Source organism: Centruroides sculpturatus, unplaced genomic scaffold (genome assembly GCF_000671375.1).
Source record: "Centruroides sculpturatus isolate CEXI.00-Female unplaced genomic scaffold, Cexi_2.0 scaffold1175, whole genome shotgun sequence".
In the NCBI taxonomy this organism is placed as follows: Eukaryota; Metazoa; Arthropoda; class Arachnida; order Scorpiones; family Buthidae; genus Centruroides; species Centruroides sculpturatus.
In genome coordinates this window covers 138,399-159,234 of record NW_019385559.1, presented here as the reverse complement: position 1 = coordinate 159,234, position 20,836 = coordinate 138,399, and the positions used below count along the sequence as shown (strand labels likewise).

General features: G+C 29.3%; 1 protein-coding gene across 1 annotated transcript in view; it reads left to right on the top strand.

Moving 5' to 3' along the window:
- LOC111640132 (sentrin-specific protease 6-like) overlaps positions 1 to 20,836 on the top strand; it is a 125,813-nt gene that overhangs the window by 14,079 nt on the left and 90,898 nt on the right. The window contains exons 2-4 of the mRNA XM_023386130.1: positions 4,993 to 5,144; positions 12,220 to 12,301; positions 16,253 to 16,322. Coding sequence (XP_023241898.1) covers positions 5,091 to 5,144; positions 12,220 to 12,301; positions 16,253 to 16,322 — 206 coding nt within the window. The 5' untranslated portion in view covers positions 4,993 to 5,090. The remainder of the gene's footprint in view (positions 1 to 4,992; positions 5,145 to 12,219; positions 12,302 to 16,252; positions 16,323 to 20,836) is intronic.

Genomic DNA, 20,836 nt, shown 5'->3' with positions numbered 1-20,836 from the left:
GATTAACACAGTTAGTTAATTTCTTGATGTCTATCACTTATGTCAAAATTGCATTAATCAAATACAGTGGTACCTCAGTATTCAAACCGAACAATCACCATTTACTAGAAAATGGTGATTATTCAGACTAGAAAATTTTTAGTTAATAAAAAATATTTTAATTTTAATAAATGAAAATAGCAAATTTACCGACACCGTATTTGCCAAGAAAAACATATTTATGTTAAGTAAAGACAGCTGTTAAAGTCATGTTAATTAAACTTTTTGCCATGTATAAAAAGAAATTGCCACAATTAATTTTTCATGTTAATCAAATCCTGCATTAAGCAAGGATAATTAATAAAATAAATAATAATAATGTGTGCACTCTTACTAATTTAAAACCAATTATGTTTATTTTTTCTACTAAATATTCTAGTCCATCTATATTTGGTTTATGGCATCTGACATCATGTTTCGACCTCCAGGAACCCTCTCCATCTCTCTCTATCCATACACCATTCCTCTTTAATCCTGTTTGCACTACATGCTAACTTTACTCTGTCGCACCAAGTTTACTTGGGTCTTCCTCTCTTTTTCTTTTTTTGTGGAATGTATTCCATTGACATTTTCGGGAGTCTCTCATCACATTCTAGTCAAAAACATAAATCAAAATTTTCTACAAAACATGGCAAATCTGTAAAATTAATTTATAGTACATATTTTAGTATAAGTAAATGTATCAAATATGGTATAAAAGTTTTAAAATGCACATAGTCTTTTTTGATTTCATTTTTTTTATATATTAATAATGCTAATCCAAACCTTGCCATACAATAATTAGTTTGGATTAGAAAGAGTACACTGTAATAATGAGTAATGGTAATATAATAACTTTAAAAAAAATTCCATGATTGAAGATTAAATAAAAAAAACTACAGAAAAGCACAACTTAAAAGACACAACACTTACAGACAACATATGTAGAAAAATCTACCTTATATATAAAATTAAATAACATATCACATTAGATTGCAAGCTTTTAACACAGATTACTTACATCAACATAACCAAATGGCATATGCATGAAAAGCTTGCATACAAACACAAAATACGATACATCCAGCAATCATACTACAAATACACAACTCAGACAGACATAGAAAAGAACACATGGAAAACAGCATACATCACACTCTAGAAAGCAACCAAATTGCGCATGTGTCACATATTCGGGTAATTCTTAAATATACATACACATGCATACTAACAACATACAAATTAAATAACACCTTTTTTTATATAGTTATGTCTTGATCTTAGTTCAGAATAGCACTAGGCACTGGTATAAAATGAATAGCTGATTGTGACATTAATAATATTTTTGCTAGTTACCATGTTGTTGAGGTAAGAGAGGCCAGTAGATTCAACAAACCATAGAGAATGCTGAAATAGAAACTGTAAATATGGAAATTCAGACACTGAAAACCTTTAAAAACAGCAAAAACAATTTAGTTACGAACATTTTCAGTCATTTTTAAAGACCATCCTCAGTTAGAATACAAAATCAAATTTAACAAAAATAGAATATAACAGATAATTTTCCAAACACAGAATGCCAATTAGTTTAAGTTAAAAATTAAAATAATAGAATAAAATAAAATTACAAATAAATATTTTAATAAATAATGAACAAATAAACAACATAAATAAAAATACAATATAAGCTCAAAAGCTCATAAAACAAATCTATAAATAAAACAAATATAACAAATGTAAAGATTATAGTGAGTATCCTGAAGACATCAATTCTGGTTATGCCATATCCAAATCAAACCAAGCTTTCCATGCTACAGAGAGGGCATTGATATCCTTATAATTGATGGAATCTATATATTCATAAATATGTGCAACAGTGTTGTTTCTTCAGTTATAAGGATATCAACACCTATGATAAGATACAATCTGTTTGTACTCTATAGTGCCATTTGGTGGACCAGGGTCAAAATACAGTTGTGATAACATAAAGTTATATCTAAATTTATATACATTTGGAAGCAAAGGCTTGCTCGGAGTCCAGGTGGCACATCTGGCAAGTGCACCACACAGCAAGCGGAAGCTGAAGGTTTAAGTCCTGCCCCAGGCCAGCTCTTTTCTTCCAGATGACTCTAAATTATTTAATAAACTATTTAAATTATAATTATTAATTTAGATAAGAGATGGCATCTAACATCTACCTCTAGTAGCAAATTACTTAGTATTAATTATTAAATATAGTGGATTTATAGCTCGAGTATTTAAGGTAATCAATTTCAAGTTGAGATCATGAGCAGTTGCACAATATCCTTTACCAATATGTCACCTTCATCTACAGTTTCTTCATTACCAAAGGAAGGACACAGTTTCCTCCTTGTTGCTTTGAGACATTTAATTGTTACTTTTTGCCAAGCCTTTATAATTAGTCTAATTGCAATGACAATGTTGAATTCTTCCTTCCAAAATTTTTTAGGGTCATGTTGGTAGTCTTACACATTTCAAAGCACCTGGTAAAAAGGGTACTTGTATAAAGTTTTCTGAAATTTGCAATTATTAGCTGATTCATAAGCTGGATCAGAGATGTAGTATTGGAAGGTAGAAAAAATCACCTTGATAAACTCGAATTGCTTGGGTGGCTCTTCTTCTTTACCCATTGGATGGACAGGTGAATTATCTAAGGTTAAAATGGCTTTTAGAGGCAGATTGTTTTTGTCCAAACACTTTGCAAATCCTGTCTCCAAATTCTATTCTTGTGATCCAGACTTTGCTGGTGGATTTCCACAAAACACTAAGATAGGATTTAGACATATTGAACTTATTGAATGCTTGGGGATTCTGAGTGGTAGACCAAAATTGGTTTTACCTTGCAGTTTTCACTTGCAATACCAATGGTTCCCAAACTTATGCCCAAGGACTCCTTCTCATAGCAAAAACCTGACCATGAACTCCCAAGTGAAATAACTACACAACTACATAATAGCAAAATTACATATTTAACTTTGATGTCTTGAATGGTGAATGGTGATGTAAAAATAAAATAAAATAAAACATTTTGATATTTAAATTAATATTTATTGAAATTACTAGCTAAAGTTTGCCAGTTTTTAAAAACAGGTTATAATTGAGTGAAAACAAAAACAATGTATAATTTATTTCTAGTTGGGTTATAAATTACATTACAAAAATATAAAATTAATAAGTTTTTTTTATTTTGTCTATTGAATTTCATAGAAAAACATATTTTTGGTCAAAATAAATAAATTGTTTATATATTTTTAGTCATTAAATAGTTTTTAACTATGAAAAACAACCAATAATTATCACTGTTTTGGAAAGAAAAATTAAATAAATATATAAAATTCTATAAACAAACAAAATAAATTTCTTACATCCTTTTTGTTGACATTTTCAAAACCCTAATAATTGAGCCATCTGGATAAATTCATTTCTAATCTCTTGAATACTATTTTCTTTCAGTAGAACTTTTGGCCATAATTTACACCAAACTTCCTTTAAGAGTTTCTAAGTGACTTCTTTCCAAGAACTATTAATGTTTTTAATTGATATTTGCTTTTATCTTCTAGTTCAATTTAAATTGCTTAATGTACAATGCAGATTTCAGATTTAAATGTTGTATTACTATCTGATCCATCAGTCGAATCAGGGAAATTTCATTTCTAGAAAAATGGTTAAAACAATCAGTAAATAATTCCTTGGTAATCCAGGCTTTTCTATTACCTTTCCATATTACAGGTAAATTTGTTTTTTGTATCCTTTTAATGCCCTGAAATTTTCCAACTGGTAAACTGTAACAGTTTTAAGTTAAAATTGCCATTTGATCCAAAAAGTAATGTTAAATGGTCTTTGGCTGCTTTGAACCCAACTGCTAATTTTTTTTTCAATAGAAATTATAGCTGTTTGCAGAACAAACTGCTTTTGTCAACATTGAACATTAAATTTGGTGAAAAATTTTAAAATTTTCATGTTCAATTATTTTCTTTAGTTTTTTTGAAAACTTCTTTGCAGCTTCTGATAATTTTACACTATGAATTTTGGCTAGTTTTTTAAATTTCTCAAACCAATCACAAAATTTTCCACAATTCTTCAGTTTGTTTAGACTTTAAATGATCAAATGAAAATAATGCTTTTTCTTGAATTACCATTGAATTAGTCATATGACATTGTGACATCATCCATTCACAAATTTAACATTTCTTCCATTTTTTCCTAAAATTGGATTCCTTAAGTAAGTTAATTTTGCTGCTGTAACATCTGTTCAATTCTGAGCAGACTGTTTTCTTTTTTCTTATTGACTAAGTATTGTTGACTGCACTAGTTGTAAAAAAGTGCCTCGTTGGATTTTCTTTCACCCCTTTAAACACATTTTATATGATATTTAATTTAGTATCTAAAGAAATTGCTTTTATTGCAGTGCACCACACTGAAGTGTAAGCAACAACTAAATTATACCAATTATGCATGAAACTGTTAAAACAGATATATCTAAAGCTTGGAAATATATGACATGCCATCATTGTTAGGGAATCAAATGACTTTCAGGCACTGACCTTAAAATTTTAATATTTTTATATTAAATGGGACTTGAAATTATGGACTACATTATATTGAGGTTTTATTTCAGAGATAACATTAAACAAGGTATGTCTGTATGTCATGTATTGCTCATCCCCATTGGTTTTGTGTGTATATGTATATATATATATATATATACATACACACACACAAATATACATACAGAAGATTGTACATTTTAATGATAAAAAGTTATCTCAAAAATACTTATTAAAATTGTATTGTTAAACATGGAAGAAAACTTAATGTTTATTATTGTTTATTTATAAAAAAAGAATCAGTTTGAAATAATTATTTCCTTATTTAATATATTATTAGTGTTATTAAGCAAATAGCATAATTTTAAATGGAAATCTTTTAAATAAATATAATTTTTTTTTATAGGGAGATAGTACTGATTGAAACAGTGAATGCCTCTTAAGGAGAGGCCAGTGGCCTTACACTTTCAGTGATAAAAAGAAAAACCAGAAAGAAAGAAAATTATGACAGATAGCTGGAAAGAAACTAAATTGCAAATTTGTACTCCCTCAGTAAATGTATGTTTGTTTTTTCAAAATTAGAATTATTTGAAATATTTATTTATATAATTTTTAGTACTATAATAGAATTCACTAATTGTAATCATTGATATTATCGTCTATATAATGTTATCAAAATTAGAATTTTCTAAAATGTGTAACTAAAAATACACTTATTAAACTAATTAAAGTTTTGGTTATAGTTAACATTATCTTAAGATAAATAGGCATTTTTTTAAGTCATCTTTTTTGCACCATTAATGTTAACATGTAATTGATAATGTCAAATTGTTATCAACCTTAAAGATGATATTGTAGGACAGGCAAATAACACTAGATAAATAACTATTAATTAAATAATAATTACTACTAATAAAATTTAAAGTCATACATAGTTTAATTGTTTTAACTTGTCTTTTTAATGTCACAGTCAATAAAATCAGAATCCGTCCAAAAGCAATTAAAATAATTGGTTTCTACTGTAATTTGAAATTGTTAGAATTATTTGGAATTTGTAAAAATAATTTGAATCTAAATTTCATGTAAAGATTTCTATAATAATACATAAATTAATTTTAATGATTTATTTTTTAATTCAAAAATTATAAAATACAGAATTATTCATAATTCTGGATCTAATTTTTATTTTTAAAGTACATCATGCATTATACTGCTGTAACTGATGTAAGCATATAAATCAGTTTGTATTTATGTTCAATATTTTGACCATTCATTTTATTTTATTTAACTTTAAATATTTGTATGTTCTTGAGGTTTGAAAGTTTTGAATACATGCTTGTGGTACACAGTTTTAGAATGCTGACACAAACATATGTTCAATTTAGAAAAATCATTGTATAAGACCTGAAGCTGAGACAGTATCAAAAAACAGTTCATCTCTATTAAATATTGACTACTTAAATGTTTTAACATTCATATTGAAAATGAGAACACTTGTGACATTGCACCATCACACCTACTCCTTTTTTGCATTTCTAAATTGTCCTATTTTTTATTTGGTGATGCATCATACTGGTGTAACTGATTGGCAATTCTGTGCAATGCAGACATAGCACAGAATTGTCAATCAGTTACAGCAGAGTGTAATCATCTCAAGATATTAAGAAGATTGACAATTGGATGACCAAGGTGGCATGAGTCTGCCACTCTGGCAGCCAGTCTTTAAGACAGGGTTGGAACCTCAGAAATTTTTTCATAAATGGTCTGTTTCAGATAAACCAGATCCCATCCCTTGCTATCTGGCTGAACCCATGATGGATTTGGAAAAGACACACTTAATGTTTGTAGGACAGAAAGAGTTCAAAACTAAACAGTTCTTTTTTACTTTGTAATTCATAGCCTACTTTGATGTTTGTAGTTTGAACATGGTTTTATGTAATGAAATGAAAATTACCAAAATAAAAGAAAGAGAATTGAAATTGATGAATAATTGTTTGGCTTCTTCCTCTACCAGAGAAGAAATTTGACAAAGCTAGCAAATGCCATATATACTTGCACTGGATGTTGATGCCTCCAAATTGCCCCATAATCTGTTCTAGATAGTTTTGTTGGAATTTGTCTTTGCAAACTCAAGCGCACAGAATGTCTTCTCGCTGTAATGCCAATTTCAGGCATCTGTTTTCATCTATCAGACATTTGGAACTGCCCCAGTCATGTGATTTTAAAAACTTGTATTAAGTCATTTCAAATGGTGTAATTATTATTTAAGTCAGGCCTGGCCAACCTAAATTTTTTGCGGGCCACTTTGATCACGCGTAACATTACAATGGGCTACAATTTAGGCAAACATGCTTTTAAAAAAGTAAAACAAATACAAAATGAATAAGATTTCATTGTTATACCAAGAGTTCGTACTCGCACTTGCGCATTATAACAATGACACATGCAAATTTTCATTTATTTAATTGTTTTGGTATACACAAAACGGAAAACGAAAGTTTTAATAGATATATAATATCGCTTAGCGTGCCACACAATTTAATGTGACGGGCCGCGGGTTGGCCAGGCCTGATTTAAGTATATTAATGGTTAAAATAAAATTAAAAGGCAATCAATTAGATGAACAATATTTATTCAAACATAGTCTACTTAATTATAAAAAACGGTATTGATTAGAAGTGACACAACACTTGTACAAAACTATAAAATAAAAATAAGCTAATTAGTACTTATCAGTTTGTATTGTTTTTATTAAGCCATGCACTTTTAAAGGTAATTAACAATTGAAAATATTTTCAAAAATTCAAACAAAATAATAAAAATAACTTTTAATGTCAAACTAAAATTAAAAATGAACTTGTTTGTGTTTCTTAGTGTAACATATAAAATATTTAATCTTTTATTTATTTTTACAGGGTGGGTTAAGTGTACCTAGGTAACCTCAATGGCGGCACTTTGGACTGTTCGTGCTCCCAGCAGACTCCTCCCGGAGGGGAGCTGCCAGCAGGCCGCCCATTGTTTAATGTCACTAGTTATTGATTCATGGTAGTTCTTGCACAAAAGAAAAAAAAGGAAACGTCTACTAAAAATGTAGTTAACCTATTCAGTGTTGAAATTTTTATTTGTTGCCTGTGATGCCATGTGAATTTTCATTGATGTTAAACCTAACTATTTTTTTTTGTTTTTTTTAAAATAATAATCATGTTTACTGTATCATAAAAAATTATTTTTTTATGTTTCACAAACAAAATATATATATATTGAATAATATAAAAACGAAAAAATTTTATTTTAAAAGTTCGTTTTAATATAAAAATTGTGACACAAAGCGACATCTAGTATCAAAAACATTCCGATGTAAACACGGAAATATTCGGGATCATCCACACAAGTCAATGAGGTCAACATGAATATTTTCGGGATCAACATAGGACAGGTTAATCTAACCGAAGCACCGCCATTGGGGTTACCTAGGTACACTTTAACCACTGGGTGTACTGTGGTGGCATTTCAAATTACACAAAATCATTTTTTTTACACTGGCACCTATTTGTAGTACATAAATCAGTTTGGCCTAGGACAAACTAGTTAAGCCTAAAGTATTTAGGCCAAACTAGATTGTCCTAGGCTAAACTAGTATATCCTGACCATGTAGGATAAACTAGTTTGGCCTGAAATTGGGTTTGGCCGGTAACATATATAATCATATTTCTAATACACTTATTTATGCTAATTATTTTATTGATGAATGGATGAAATAAATTTTGTTTCATGATGTTATTGTGTAACAGATGCTGATAATATTAAGAAACTAATACAGTAAAACCTGTCCAAAGCAGAACTGAATAAAATGGAAAAAGTTCTTTGGAACAGAGTAATTTTTTTATGTTAAATTCTATTATAAGCCAGAAACATACTCAATGTAGAAACAGAAGAGGTTTTTGGATATGAAAAAAGTAATTTAACCTGGATAAAGTGAAAAATTAAAATTTTACTTGCAGACAAATAAATAAAATTGTATTCAGATATATTACTATTATTGCAGAGAATGACTGTATTTTGAGAGAAATTTGTGAGCCTTGTCAAAGAAATGCAGCTCATGTGGCAATGGGATGTCTGGATGTAAGGTCATTGTTAACATTTTATTGGAATTAACCAAGGGCAGAATCAAGAATTTTGAGAATTGTTTTTGAGAACGAGTAATTCATATAATTTGAGAAAATAATGAGAATAAATAAGGTAATAGAGTGTTACCAATTTACCTTGTACTGAGTAGTTAGTAGCTAACTAGTACTGAGTATTTGAAAATAAGTTGATTAACTGACATGCTGATAATTACAGAAATTGAAACAAATGGTTGATAATAACAAGACACTAGCAGGGTTCCTACGCACCTGGAAAGTCAGGGAAAATCAGGGAAAGTCAGGGAATTCAAAAACAAATGGTTGATAATAACAAGACACTAGTTTTGGAATGCATATTGACATGTTTGCTATCATTTGAGCTAATAAGGACTACATTCAAGAAGTATTCAAATATGTTTGGATATAGTCTTTATTATCACAAGTTTTTAGGAATAAGAACAACTTTTTACAATTGAATAGTTCTAATATAGGCTAAGCACTCAGTTCTAAATTCTTGCATTTGAATACTCCCATCTTTAATTGGAATTAATTTGGATTAAGTTTAGTAATAAAAATGCCTGTATGTATAAATTTTATATATGATGATACTATAAAAGAGATTTTACTATAAAAGAGGAACTAACTGTGATTTTACTATAAAAGAGGAACTAACTGTGTGATATTTATCTGATGTAGATTGTTGATAAAAAAATAAATAATTGCTGTTCAAAATGAAAAACTGCTGAACCAGGAAAAAATATTCGGCATCATGCAATTCCAGTTTATGCAGGTTTTACAATATATTGAATATTGTAATGTCATTATCAGCTGTTTGAAACAACTTTTATAAAACAAAATGTCAATTTAATTTAATTGAACATAATTGTTTGAACATTACATTACATTTATAAATATTAAAAATTTTGTTAATCAACAAATTTTAAGCACAAAATATACGGCAATGGTGATTACAGTTAATATGGGCTTATTGAATTGAAAATATATTTATCAAAATTTAAGGATTATTTGATGCATATATTGTTAATTTATTGATTTACAATTATTATTTTGTGATTAAGAAAATGAAATAATAAAATGACAGTATTGTAATATTGACAATATTGTAGTTTTCTACTATTATGTATTTTAAACTTTCATCAAAAGTTAACACAGTAAAAATCTATATTAATTGAAAGAAAATTTCAGTTTGTCTGACTTAGTTTTAGTAAATGGCTGGGACTAAAAATATGGTTCAGATATCAAATTAAAGCTCTTACTCTGTAGATGATGATTGTGACAATGCCGAAGGGCCCCCTCTATGCTTCGGCACCACAGGACCGAAGGGTTGACATTGCGTCGACGAAGACTGCAATGACAAATTTATCAGGACTGACATCACTGTGTCTTCTAGGTAGACACAGAGACTGTTACGTTCACGTTTACGTGCGAGCAGTCGCATCTGTGAGTGGTTGGACTTGGGATGGAGACCACTTGAGGAAGTACACCCAACACAATTCTAACAATAACAACATTCGTTTATTAAACTAATTCTACAAAAGGATATTTACCTTAAAGTTTCTTTGCGAGAACCGAGTTGGTGAGAGAGAGCTTACATAACATCGCAGGTTGTTATAAATACCTGAAGCACTATGTACGCATTTCCAGATGTCTGTGAAGTCATTGGGGAGCCTTGGGAATGTCTCTGTTGCCTTGGATGGCGGTTAAAGTCTCTCAAAAGTTGAGATCTGTTAGTTCTTTGTAGGTGTTCCCGGAGAAACACTGGATATTCGGGAGGAGCGCGCGGTGATGAGCGATGATGATAAATTTTTTTGGCTGGCACACACGGAATATTCTCGCGGACTCTCGACCCCTCTCACTGTTCCTTTAGGTCTCCTCTTTATTTCCAAGTCATGTTGTCATTTTCCACCAATAGTGAATTGTTTTTGTTGTAGTTCCCAGTGACACATTCTGAGTTCCCTGGGAAAGGAAATGACTCCAGGAAGAGAGATGCACTCATCCTCCGGTAATAAAATGGAAAAGTGTTTTTTTTCCTCTGAGATTTAAATAAATTTCTTTTTCAAAACGAAAACTGGATTTTCTTTCGAAAAATTCCCGAATAAAATTATGGGTTTTTTTCCGAAGTCCGACCTCTCACAGATTGGACAAATTCTTTCTTTGTTTTATTTTTTATTATGTTTTATTTTAAATAGCTATTTAGTTCTGAAGAGAGATTTGAGAAAGGTGCAATGGTTCAGGTGTGATAGATGCAATGTTAAGTCTACAAGACAAGCATGTTGGGCAATTGTAAAACCTCTTGAAACTCATAAAACTTTTTTGTGACCTACACTTTGGGAATCACAGATATAGAATATAAAGGAACAAAAAATTATTCTAAACGAAAGAGAAAAACCATCACATAACCAACAACTAAACAGAATAACTAATACTCAAAAATCTCGACAAAAGCATAAAGGAATTACGAACAAAGAATAAATTAAGAGAATTAGTTTGTTATTTAGAAGTGACCACTCGCTACAAAATAATTTTATTTTAGATAAAAAGCAAAAAATAAATGTTTCTTTAATATTATAAAACAGAAAATTCAATTAAAAGCATAATAATTAAAAAACAACTGCACAAATAACAGCAAGACAATTTTGATTCTTCCCTCATGTCATTCTCCCACCTAAAACAAATTTGAACTCTTCCACTACTGACAAGGGGAACCATGCGGTTTGTCATCACCAATACCATTGCTCAAAGAACATGCATTATAACAACAGTTGTTAAAGTTGTCATCGATTCGTCTCAAGAAATACAAATTCTTGATATCACAGAGACACTACAGCCAGTTAGAATTGGAACCATTTAGACATTACATTAAGCTATTGATTTAGACTTTGCTTTGGATTTCAGGGCAAGATTGAGCCATTAATCATTCCTTTAGCCACAAATGCAAGACATTGTCTTCTCAAAATAGCCCTTAACCTAAATGTTCAATTAACTTATTTCAATCTTAGACTGCTGACATAGAAGTGCCTAAGTTGTTTGGCTTTACATTTTGAATGGGAAGTAGTTCATAGTAAAAATAACTTTCATTTTAGTGACTGTTACCATAATGGAAAAGTAAAGTTGTATTCTATCAAAAATACAACAGTTTAAACTTTGAGAATGGTCTGTCAAATACACTGAAAATGTTTTGATTTCTAGTAAGCTATCACTTGTTTTGGTGCTGTATTTTAAACTTATGGTATTTAACAATCAGAAAAAATATTCTAATGTTGTAACAGAAATAAAAGATTTTAACATATACAGTATTAAAATAACTAATAATTTCAAATGTTATATTTTTAGTATAGAGGATTTAAAAATTCAGTGTGATTATATTTTAAATTATTAAAAATCATTTGTGTTATTGGTTTTAAATAAAATTTCCAATAATTCATATGCAATATTAATTTTCAGAACAAGATAAATTACACATTTTAAAGCTGAAACATTTCTTTCAGAAATCACAGTCTTCCACTAGTTTTTCAAAGTTATGTTCTCATCCAAAGTTAAAAGTTGAGCAGACTTTATCTGTTGTAACAGGTATGTGCAATTTAATATATATATAATCTTGTATGTAAATTGTCTTATTATATAATATCTAATCTCTAAGAATTCTTTTATTATAATTTCTAGTTGCACCTTATACTTAAAAAGTCATAATTAATTCTTTTTAGAAAAATTTTGCTGTGTTTATTATTATAGACTTTCAATAATAGAAAATGATTTTACTTTATTATAAAATTTTAAAATAATGTATATTAATTTTGTTAAGAGTAAAAACATTTGATGATTTCTCCTTTATGGATTTCCTGATTTTTTCTATATCTTAATTATTCTTATGCTCAAGATCAGTTAAAAGTTTCTGAAGATAAAGTTAAGACTTCCAAAAAGATTGTATTATATATATAATCTATATATACAATATACCTATAACAGTTTTCTGTTTTGGTTCTTTTAAAGCTTTGTTTCAGTTTTCTTTTGGTATTTTTTATAAAACTTGAAATTGGTTCAGTAAGGGCTACTTAAATGGTTATGCACTTGTAGAAAGGACTTGGCCTTTCTACAAGTGCATAACCATTTAAGTAGGTACCAATGTAACAAGTAACTGAACTGATCAGAAACAAAGTAAACAATGTTTCAATTTCACTTTAAAACATGGTTTTCCTATGTTTTGAAAAACTTTTCCAATTAATGTCTGTAGGCTTAGCCAAAATGCTAATCTATTTCATTGTGATGATTTTGCACCTGTTGCCATAGTGTTAATTTTCTATTGCAAATTTTCCCGGGACTATTTTAATTTTTCCCAAACTTCATTTATGCAATCAGACATATTCTGCATCTCTGTATCATTTTAGCTTACATTAAAAGGATAGCAATCCTCAGCAAAGCGTTAGACCATTTGATAATGTCAAAGAGAGAATAGTTATGTAGTTGAAATTGGAGATTATGCTAGCAATTATTTTCAATGAGATAGAAAAGTTAAGAATTTGAGATGTACATATAACTTCTTTGTTAGCAAAGAGCAGAAATTAACGAAACCAAAAATTTACTAAAATGGAATGTAAAAACTGAATTTTGAAAGATGAAATGTGTTTCAATACCAAAATGTCTCATTGCCAGATTGATGATCTGTTAAAAATAAAAGAGCATAAACTGAAATGAGTAAAGAACTGTTTTAAAAAACAAACAAAATATTTTAAAACAAAAATGGAAATTAGGAATAGAAGTAAAAATAGGCTTTTTTTATTTTTTAATTTTATTTGTTTCAATTTATGTTTGTTATTTTTGGAATGTCTGTCTGATAGAGGCATTTTTGGTCTTAAAAATTTGACTTTGACATTCTGCTTAAGGACATTTTTTTATTTTGTTGACAGTTATCATTATGGAATCAGTACCTGATAAGAGCAGAAATGACTTAGAAAAACATATTAGGGAATTTAAAATATCAAGTTCTAAATATGATTGTTAATGTTAAATGGATGATAGGCATGAAAAACTTCATCTCACAGACTGATGATTGTAAAGAAAAAAAATTTATTATAGAGCTGGGGTGGCCAACTTGCGGCTCGCGAGCCACATATGGCTCTTTGAAGGATTATTTGTGGCTTTCAATAAATGTACCCGAGTCTTTTTTTCATTTTTGTGTTATTATATTTTAAAAAATTATTATTGTTCCGTATGTGTTTCAAAATGTCTTTTAAATTACTAACAACAAATATGAAAGACTAAGTGCAACGTTGTAACAAATTTCATTTCCGTCCAAGTTAAGAATGATATGACTCATCGAAAACTGCACGAACGAACATAAACAGTGGCATAATTGTCCGTTATCGACCGACTCCAGACCGATTTTGAATTTGTAAACTGTCATTGCAATGGACAGTTGACATTGTGCTCTGGAGGAAACAATTTGTATCACTCTTGCTACGGATATAATTTGTAATCTGGAATTTTTTGCATACCTTTTTAATACGTATTTAATTGTGGCTCGCGAAAAATTTCAAATTTTGAAAAATGGCTCGGACTATCAAGGAGCTTGGCCACCCTGGTTATAGAGTGTTACCCTCTTCTGGATTCCAAAGCAGCTGATGATAGATATTATATAGAGATATAAAGAGAAATTAAATCAACAAAGAATGATTATAAATATTTTAAAGGATAAGGATATTTCATTGACAACAAAGATTAGGCTGTTTTTATCAATAGTAATGTTTTGAATAAAAATTGGATACCAAAGTAAATTGAGAGAAAAAATTGATACTTTTGAATTTTAGTACATTTAAAATATTATGAACTAAAAGAAAAAATTTAATCCTTTGATTCTGATCCAGATAAATTGATTAGTTCTGGACCAAAAACACAATCACTCACTTGAAACAGTGTGTTTTTGATCTATTAATTTTGAATTAAAAACAAAATTTTCATATTTTGTGCATATGTTGCATAAGGTAATAGATTACTTAGATTGCTAAGAATAAACATATTCTCCAAAATGTTTATTTTTAGCAAAGTATAAAGGAAATGGAAACTGATAGAAATGAACAAAATGAATAGGTGAATTTTGGAAATAGAATGATCTGACTCCTGATATTGTCAGATTTATTTTTGATTCTCTATATATTAAGACTTACGTCAGTAGTACCAAAACTATGACCCTAGGCCAAATCTGACCTGCAAACATATTTGAGCATTTATAAATTATAGCCAAATGATTACATCAAGCTATATTGATGTTACTATTAATAATAATGGTATTAGTAGTAGCATTAATTTAGCCCAATGTAATCCTGCAATTGTTTGGGTTAAGTAGATGTTTATATTCTCTTATAAATGTTAGAAATAGGATTTCTTGTTGTAGATATAGAATATACAAGATATTTGTGGTCTCTATGCACTTATAATTTATAAGCAGTTTGATCAGCCAGCTGAAAAGTCTGGACACTACTGACTTACATAATACAGGAACTCCTACTTATGAACATTCAACTTACAAACTTTCAGACTCATGAACAATTTGTCTGTATATCTAAAATATAAATTTAGCATTGATTCTGAATTCTTTTGCCATTTGTAAGGTGGTGTTGAAGCTTAATCTTTGGCCAGTAATAAATAATTAATGTGGCCTTATTTCTATTGCTTATCATTATTTTTCATTTTTGTGCAAATTCTGACATTCCATTGCTGCTAGTGAGGTGGCATTGAATTTGATAATATTGGAGTAATGGCATTTTTTGCTATCGTTTACAATTTTTATAAACTTTATGATTAGTGCTTCAAAAAATGCATCCAAACTATAATAGTAAATTTAGTAATGCAGATAAATGCAAGAAGTGTCATTCTATTACCATGGAGACTAAACTGGGTATTATCAGTTTTTTGACTTACAAACATTTTTACTTAACCTTTGGAACCTAACCTGTTTATAAGTAGGGAAGTACCTGTAGTTGGAATTAGAGGCATGCTAGAATGGCTTTGGAAAGCCAGATATCTTATTACAGAGAGAACAAATAGTCTTCATTCAAAATCATGAAGAGATATTTATAATGCAATGAGATTTAGTAGTAAGAAAACAAAAATTTTATTATGTTAATTTTTAATAATAAAACCAGAATTTTTAAAAACAGCTTAAACTTGTTTGCTTTTAATAATACTATTTTGCATGTTACAATCATGATGATACAAAAGATCTTCAGAATTGTTATGAATGTGACTTGCAAAACTTATTAAATTAGATCAGTTTTTTATAAATTTTAACTAATTTGAACAAATTATAACAAAGAATGAAATTTAATTAAATAATCAGATATTGAATATTTTAGTATGCAATATTTCAATCAATTTCTTAATCAAAATAACCTTTATACATATGCTATGTGTGATTACAGAATTATTGTAAGAATTAAAATTTATATTTATTCCACAAATATATGATTAGATCATTATTAAATTTTAATAAATAATAAATTGAAATAAAATGATGTTTTGTTTTAGAATCTAATGGTTTGAATTCAAAAACTGATAAAGTATCTCACGTATCTATTGCATCAGATAATGAACAAAAGTAAGTAGTTATTGTTATTTTAAAAATTTAAATAATTATAAATATTTAGTAATTTATTAATACTTATTAATATGGAAGCTGTTTAGTAATGCGGAAGCTGTTTAGTAATGCTTGTATGTATATGGCGGATTGTATCTCTTGAAGATTAAAAAAGCATATGGAAGTACCAAAAAAAAAACTGTATAACACACAGTAATTATGTCTTATTCTTTAAGCTCAATTCTTACTGAAGTATTTTAAGACTTATCATACATCATCGATGAGGTTTTTAAATTGTAGTGTTAATAATTATTTTATTAACAGTATAATTTAAAAGTCTCACCATTGAATTAAGGATTAAGGAAAAGAATTAAGGAGCATACATATTCTCTTTAATTCTTTTGTGAGGTTTCTGGACTTACATACTCCTTGTTCAAACCTAATTGATAATTTTTATTTTGTATCTTGTATACCCCAGATTGTTCTTCTTTCTTGATCATATCTTTGTCATTCCTAAGCAAGTTATAAACTATAGGAATCCCTTTGTACATTAATCTTGTGTTCTTATAATTTGCAATTTCTTTCATAATATTGAACATGTTTCTGTTGTAAGTGAACTTAGTAACATTGTTGTTCATAGTTTTCTTTGTCATCTTTTTGTTGGAAATCTGAGTAAGAACTTATTAATCCCTCAATGACCTTTGCTCCAAATCCCAATGTTCTAGCAATGGCTCGAATTCTATCCAACTTTTGCAACCTGTCATACACATTAGAGCAATAATGGAATGCCCTTCTAATTAGAGTTCTAAATGCTGAAGTCTTATAAGTATGCAGATCATTGGAGAAGGAAGGAATGTATAATGTTGTTGTGAGTAGGCTTGATGTATGTCTTCGTGCTTAAGGAATCATTATTGAATGAAATATCAATGTCTAAAATTTCAATTTCTGTTGCAAACTAAGTTGCTTCAATTTAAGCTTTAAACCATCCTTGTTGGAATTTATCTCATTCAAAAAATGTTGTATTCTTCTATCATTCCTTCGTAAAATGAATACATCATCCACATATCTTTTGTATAAGATTATTGTTATACTGCTTTAAACAAATATTTAAAGCAGTAAAGTTGGTTCTCAGCAATATAAGGTATATATGTCATAATATTAATATATTAAGTTTATTATTTTTTTATTTACAATTGTAATCAATGGTATGACAAAAGAAAATGTAATTTAAAATAATTTAGGGCAAATTAATAATAATAAAACATCTTTAAAAATTGTGCAAATGATATTTAAGTTAATCAGACATTTGGATGAGGCATTGAGAATTACAACTTCAGCATTTCATAGCTTATAAAATGTATAATGACTTAAAATTTTGGATTTTCTGATAGTATACTTAGTTTTGTTTTGACTGCAAGTTTTGGTTTTATAACTGGTTTTCAAACTTCTTTTGGCTATGTGCCCCTTGGACAGAAATACAAATCCTCAAATATCCTTTTGTAAACTGTAGTCTTTTCTACATCTTAGATCATCACTGAAGAGCAATGACAATCTAATGTGCTTTGTAGAAATGCCTTAAGCAAATAAAATTAATTTACGTAATTTATTATTATACATGTACTCAAGTACAGCACTTATTACAAAAAAAAAAATTATCTTTACAAATCCATCTATTAACCAATTTGTATTTTTTTGCAGAGGTATAGTGTTGAAAGGTCTTCTTTGTATGTGAAGATTGTTTGATTTGTCACTGGTGATTGTGAAATGGTGGATTTGTGAAGACAAATTATTTTTGTATTCTGTAATATATTTTAACATGTAAATTATTGTCAACCATTTTCTAATTGAAATCAAGTACAACTTTAAGCTTGAAATGAAGTACAACTTTAAGCTTATGTCTGTATTTGGTTTTAAGAGTTGTCAATGCATGACTTGCAAAGGTATGAAGTTACAAAAGACATCAGAACTTTCACAACAATCCTAGCCAATTCAGGATATACTTTCAGCAACTCTGCTCAAAATTGCAACAGACTTAGATCAGTGAAATTACTTTTTAGATTATTGTCCGATGAAATATCAAGCAATGTTCCAGCTGGATAACCAACAGTCCTGGAACAGGCATATCAGAATGAAGTTGATTCCATATCCATGGGTGTGGATCACAAGCTAATTCAGGGAAACAAATATTCATGCAATTGCTGGGCAATCTTTCTCAAGCACTGTATTACATTAGCCTTCACATTTGAGTTAATAACTATATCTGTGCTGGACAGAAAGTTGTACAGTGTTGGGAAGCACAAAATTTCACTTGTACAGTACCCCATAACTTGCCCAGAAATTAAACTTTTTTTTTTTGATTGTATCTTCATTCTTGTCACATGCATTAAATACCGTGGTAAAATTACCCTGAATATTTAATTCATTAAGGCAAGAAAAAATATTTTCCAAATATGCAATCCTTTAGATCCAAATCAAGCCTAGAAACACAATTGCCCAATTCAAAAGGATGCTCTAAAAAGAAAAACTTAAGTTCCTCATTCAGCTCCATTATGTGTGTCAATACTTTATTTCAAGAGACAGTGGACTTCTGCATGCAACAGTGTTATGTGCCTAGTACCCATTTCATTGCAGATAGAAGTAAATATCCTTGCATTCATGGGCCTAGCCTTTACAAAGTTCACAATTTTGACCATTTCATTGAAGACAGTTTGCAAATTCACATGTATTTTCTTGGTGGCCATTGCTTCTAGATTAGGGGTGTCCAACCTTTTTGTTTCTCTGGGCCGCATTGGAAGAAGTCAAGGAGTTTTGGGCCACAAGTATATATAATATAGGCTACTAGTAGTCCGGGACGCCCCCTAGTGGGCTTTCTTTACAAATTCTTATGAGGCACAATTATAGACCCAAATGCGGGGAAAGGAGAGAAAAAACAAAAGAAAAGAAGTGAGGAAGGTTGGAAAATTAAGGGTTGATATTTGCATAACAGAAGATCTATTTAACCTTTCTCACTACTTTTTATCTTTTGTCCCTTTTCTCCTTTCCCCAAATTTGGGTCTATAATCCTTTGAGTCACAACTCCAGCTTTATTTAGTAATCCTTCCTCATTCACACATCTCCAAGTATTTGAAAATATTTCCTTTCCACTCAAAAATAAAATATGAATAAAGGTTTGCGGCTTTGTGAAACTTCTTTTTTGAGTTTATGCCTTGAATTAAATAAATTTAAAAAATTTTTTAATTTTTTGGTTTTGTTTACACGTTTATTGGGCTGCATTGGAACTTGTTACGGGCCGCGAGTTGGACACCCCTGTTCTAGATGAATAGTATAGTGTATCCAATTTGCTTTGGGGGCTCCCTTTTAAACGTGACTTGTCAATGACATCCTGTCAGGATCCTTTCACTGTCTGAGCAAATGCCTACATATTTAGACCATGGAATGCCATTTTTGGCCATGAAATTATCAACGAAGGGAAAATCTCTTTTCCTCTTGATGTATTTTCTGACAGTTGACTAAAAGAAGATATTTTTGAATGGAATCATTTGATATGTATAAATACAAAACAAACAAAAGAACTGGATGAATAAGTAAGAAATCACCATAACACCAAAAATTCAGCATGAAAAGGAAAGATCACTTTAATAAAACTAATGTTTACAACCGACTTTATTGGTTGTCATCAGGTTCATAACAAAAAATACCATTGAACATAAAATAAATATTCTTTAAACAAAAAGACATAGTTGTTTCCAAAAAATTGGGTGATCATCATTTATTTCTTTTAAATGTTCCATAGTAAAAACTTCAGACAACCCGACCTTTCTTTTTAGGCTACATGGCTGTCCTGGGAAAAGTTCCTTAAAACACGGAAATATACCAATTAAAAGTAATAACTTTTCTTAAAATTGGAATTGATGACCTTACGACGTCTTGCTTTATTCATTCTTTTCCATTCGGGGGTTTCAGATCCTTATACCCATTGGAAATTTGCACTGTTTAATGTAGATTATCCTCCTTCCTCCCTCTGGCAGCGAATTATTACAAAATATTTTTAATTTTAGAATTTTGCTGGATAATAAAATTAAAAAAAAAAAAATTTCCAGTGGATATAAGGATCCGAAACTCCCGAACGGAAAAGGATGAATAAAGCAAGACATTGTAAGGTCATCAATTCCAATTTTAAGAAAAGTTATTACTTTTAATTGGTATATTTCCCTGTTTTAAGGAACTTTTCCCAGGATGTCTGTGTAGCCTAAAAAGAAAGGTCAGGTCATCTGAAGTTTTTACTATGGAACATTTAAAAGAAATAAATGATGATCACCCAAATTTTTGGAAACGATTACGTCTTTTTGTTTTTAAAGAAAATTTTATCATCCAGTGAAATTCTAAAAATAAAATAAATATATAAATTTGATTAAAAAGAATAGCATTTTCATTATAAACCTGACAACAGCTGATAAAGTTGGTTGAAAACATTAGTTTTTATTAAAGTGTTTTTTTTTTCTTCTAGATTTTTGGTGGTGTTGTGATTTATTTGA